The sequence below is a fragment of the Cynara cardunculus genome (genome assembly GCF_001531365.2).
Source record: "Cynara cardunculus var. scolymus isolate 2C chromosome LG 3, CcrdV1, whole genome shotgun sequence".
Classification (NCBI taxonomy): Eukaryota; Viridiplantae; Streptophyta; class Magnoliopsida; order Asterales; family Asteraceae; genus Cynara; species Cynara cardunculus.
The window spans coordinates 11,875,645-11,878,269 of NC_037530.1; the positions used below are offsets into that span (position 1 = coordinate 11,875,645).

The following is a 2,625-nucleotide window of genomic DNA, read 5'->3' on the forward strand; positions in this document are numbered from 1 at the left end:
TTTTGAAGCAAGTTGTAAACTAGATCAAAGTAGAGAAATCGTTAGATGGGTTGATGCTAGTCGGTATAATGACATTCAGTGGCGGATGCAAAAGAATATATTGTAGGGGGCATGATATAAGATAAAATAATAATTAACTTCAATTTCATACAAAAATRATAAAAAGTTACCTCTTACAACTGTGCCCTACGACTTTTCATCTTTTGGAATTGAGTAATTACATCATCATTTGAAACTGTGAGAAGTGCTTCATTTTCTATAGTACATATCATTGCATCGTTAAATTATCACCAATTTTGTTGCGCAAATCTGACTTCACAATCTTCATAGCAGAAAAACATCTTTCGACTGTTGCGGTAGCAACTGGCAAAAYCAAAGCTAACTTCAATAACCGATATACTAGAGGATAAGTTGTATGTTTTTTTGTTTCCACTAGCAATCTAGCGAGCTCGTCAATACCACTCAAATCGGCAAATCTTTCATCTTGACGCACAATCAAATAGTACATGTTAAGCTGTTTCTCAAGAGCGATCCTTTCCATATGACTAAAATCTTGAGGATACAACTTACTCAACTTCAATAAATCTGATATATTAAACTGCGAAAAAGAATCACATGGACTCAAAGCTGCTATATTTTTAAGCAATTAAGCGCTTACCTCACTAAATCGATCCCCAAACTCTTGAATTTGCATGTCCACAAACAACAGTGTTGAAAATATCAAACTTGTAATAATGACGACTGGTGATGTTGGTCATTTGTCTTCCGTTTTTTTGAATAACTGTCTTCCATATCCAAAGCTTTAATACCATTTGCTTCACAAAAATAATACATTTTCTTCAAAAGTGGATCAAAACTAGTTTATCTAAATTGTTGCAATAGTTGTTTGGTTCCTCTTATCAATGAAACCACTTCCAATATATCTTGATCCTTTTTTTGAAGAGCCCGTGACAACAAGTCTGTGACCTTTAAAATATGAAACATCAGATGAAAATAAATCACGAGATCAAATGTCTTCAAATATGCTAAAATACCAGTTGCTTGAGTGCGACTAAAACCATTATCCTCGTCCTCTTCAACATACTGGAGCACTTCAACAACATTCGAAAACAAAGCAATCAAGCTAAAAATGGTTTTGCAATGAGAACCCCACCGTGTATCTTCGGCTCATGTAAGAGAAAGCTCCTGATATTTCCCGTTCCAGTTTCAACTTCAAACTTACCAATTGCTTCTTCCACTATATCTTTGTAACTTTGTCGAAACATGTCTTTACGCTTGCAAGAAGCATTCACCACATCGATCACCATTCCTAACATATTAAAAAAGTTCTCAACTCTGTTATGTTTATTTGCAACCGCCACAACAACTAATTGAAGTTGGTGAGCAAAACAATGGATATAATATGCCGAGTTATTTTCATTCAAGATCAAGGCCTTTAATCCATTGAACTCACCACACATATTGCTTGCTCCATCATAACCTTTCCCTCTTACCTGTTTTAAACTCAATCCATGTTCAGCAAATAAAGTATCAATGGAAGATTTAAGAATTGAAGATGATGTCCCCGTCACATGAACAATACCAAAAAATCTCTCCTTAACAATACCACGCGCATCAACATATTGTAAAACCACCGCCATTTGTTCCTTCTTAGAAACGTCACTAGACTCATCAACTAGCAATGAGAACACATCATCACCAACTTCTTTACGAATGGGTTTGAGTATTTGATTTGCAAAACAAGCAGCAATATCTTTTTGAATACTTGGAGACACCGTTTGATTATTCTTTAGAGCATTTTTAATATAATTTTACCTACATCCTCATTGCAATCACCAATTAAGGCTAATGTTTCTAAGAACATGCCTTTAGAAATAGACATTTCAGATTCAACATGACCACGAAAGGGCAATGCATTCTTCAACAAGAATCTACAGGCCTTAATTGAAGCATTTAATCGTATTCGGTGCTCGTTCTTCTCCTTCTCAGTTTGCTTATGAAAGGCAACGGCAATAGATCGATCTTGGCTCATTAGATCCTCACTTTTCTTAAGTGCTCTATTGTGAAAACTATTAATGTCGCCGACATGAAGACCGAGTCTTTCCATTTTATTCCAACTATTAAAGCCATTTGTTACAAAAGCATCACTTCCACATTGTCCTACGTAATGATCTCTAAACAAATAACAAAACAAACAAAAAGATTTATCCGTTTTTACACTATACTCTAACCAATTAGCGTATTGATCAAACCAGGCCGGACAAAAACGTTTTCCTTTACTCCCAACGATTTTTTTGGGAAATGCATGACCCCGTGGTTGACAAGGTCCTCTAATCAAGTATTTTCTTCTTATTTCATCCCTTTGATTAAGATGATATTTTGAAATCTTTTCCTATCGGCTGGATCCCAAGGAATATCGTTCAAATCAATTTCGTAGGGCATTGAAGGAGCAGAGCTCGATTCAGGTGTTGATGCTTTCCTTTTAAAAAATCTTTTCATTTTTTCTAGCAGTAGCAACAACAAGATAAAATCAATGGTTTATCATGTTAATTTCAAGTATAAATAATAAATTGGCTTTTGAGCATGATGGATTCTTAGTTAGAATTGAGGTCACAAACTACCTTT

The 2,625-nt window shown here is 35.0% G+C and overlaps 1 protein-coding gene across 1 annotated transcript; it reads right to left on the bottom strand.

Annotated features, from left to right (window-relative positions):
* Positions 1-268: 268 nt before the first annotated feature.
* Positions 269-2,107, bottom strand: LOC112508961 (zinc finger MYM-type protein 1-like). Its single transcript, XM_025113828.1, has 4 exons — positions 1,816-2,107; positions 1,223-1,675; positions 1,035-1,091; positions 269-585 (listed from the first exon to the last, which is right to left on the bottom strand). The coding sequence occupies exons 1-4, from the start codon at positions 2,105-2,107 to the stop codon at positions 269-271; spliced, it is 1,119 nt and encodes a 372-aa protein (XP_024969596.1).
* Between the last annotated feature and the right edge of the window lie 518 nt (positions 2,108-2,625).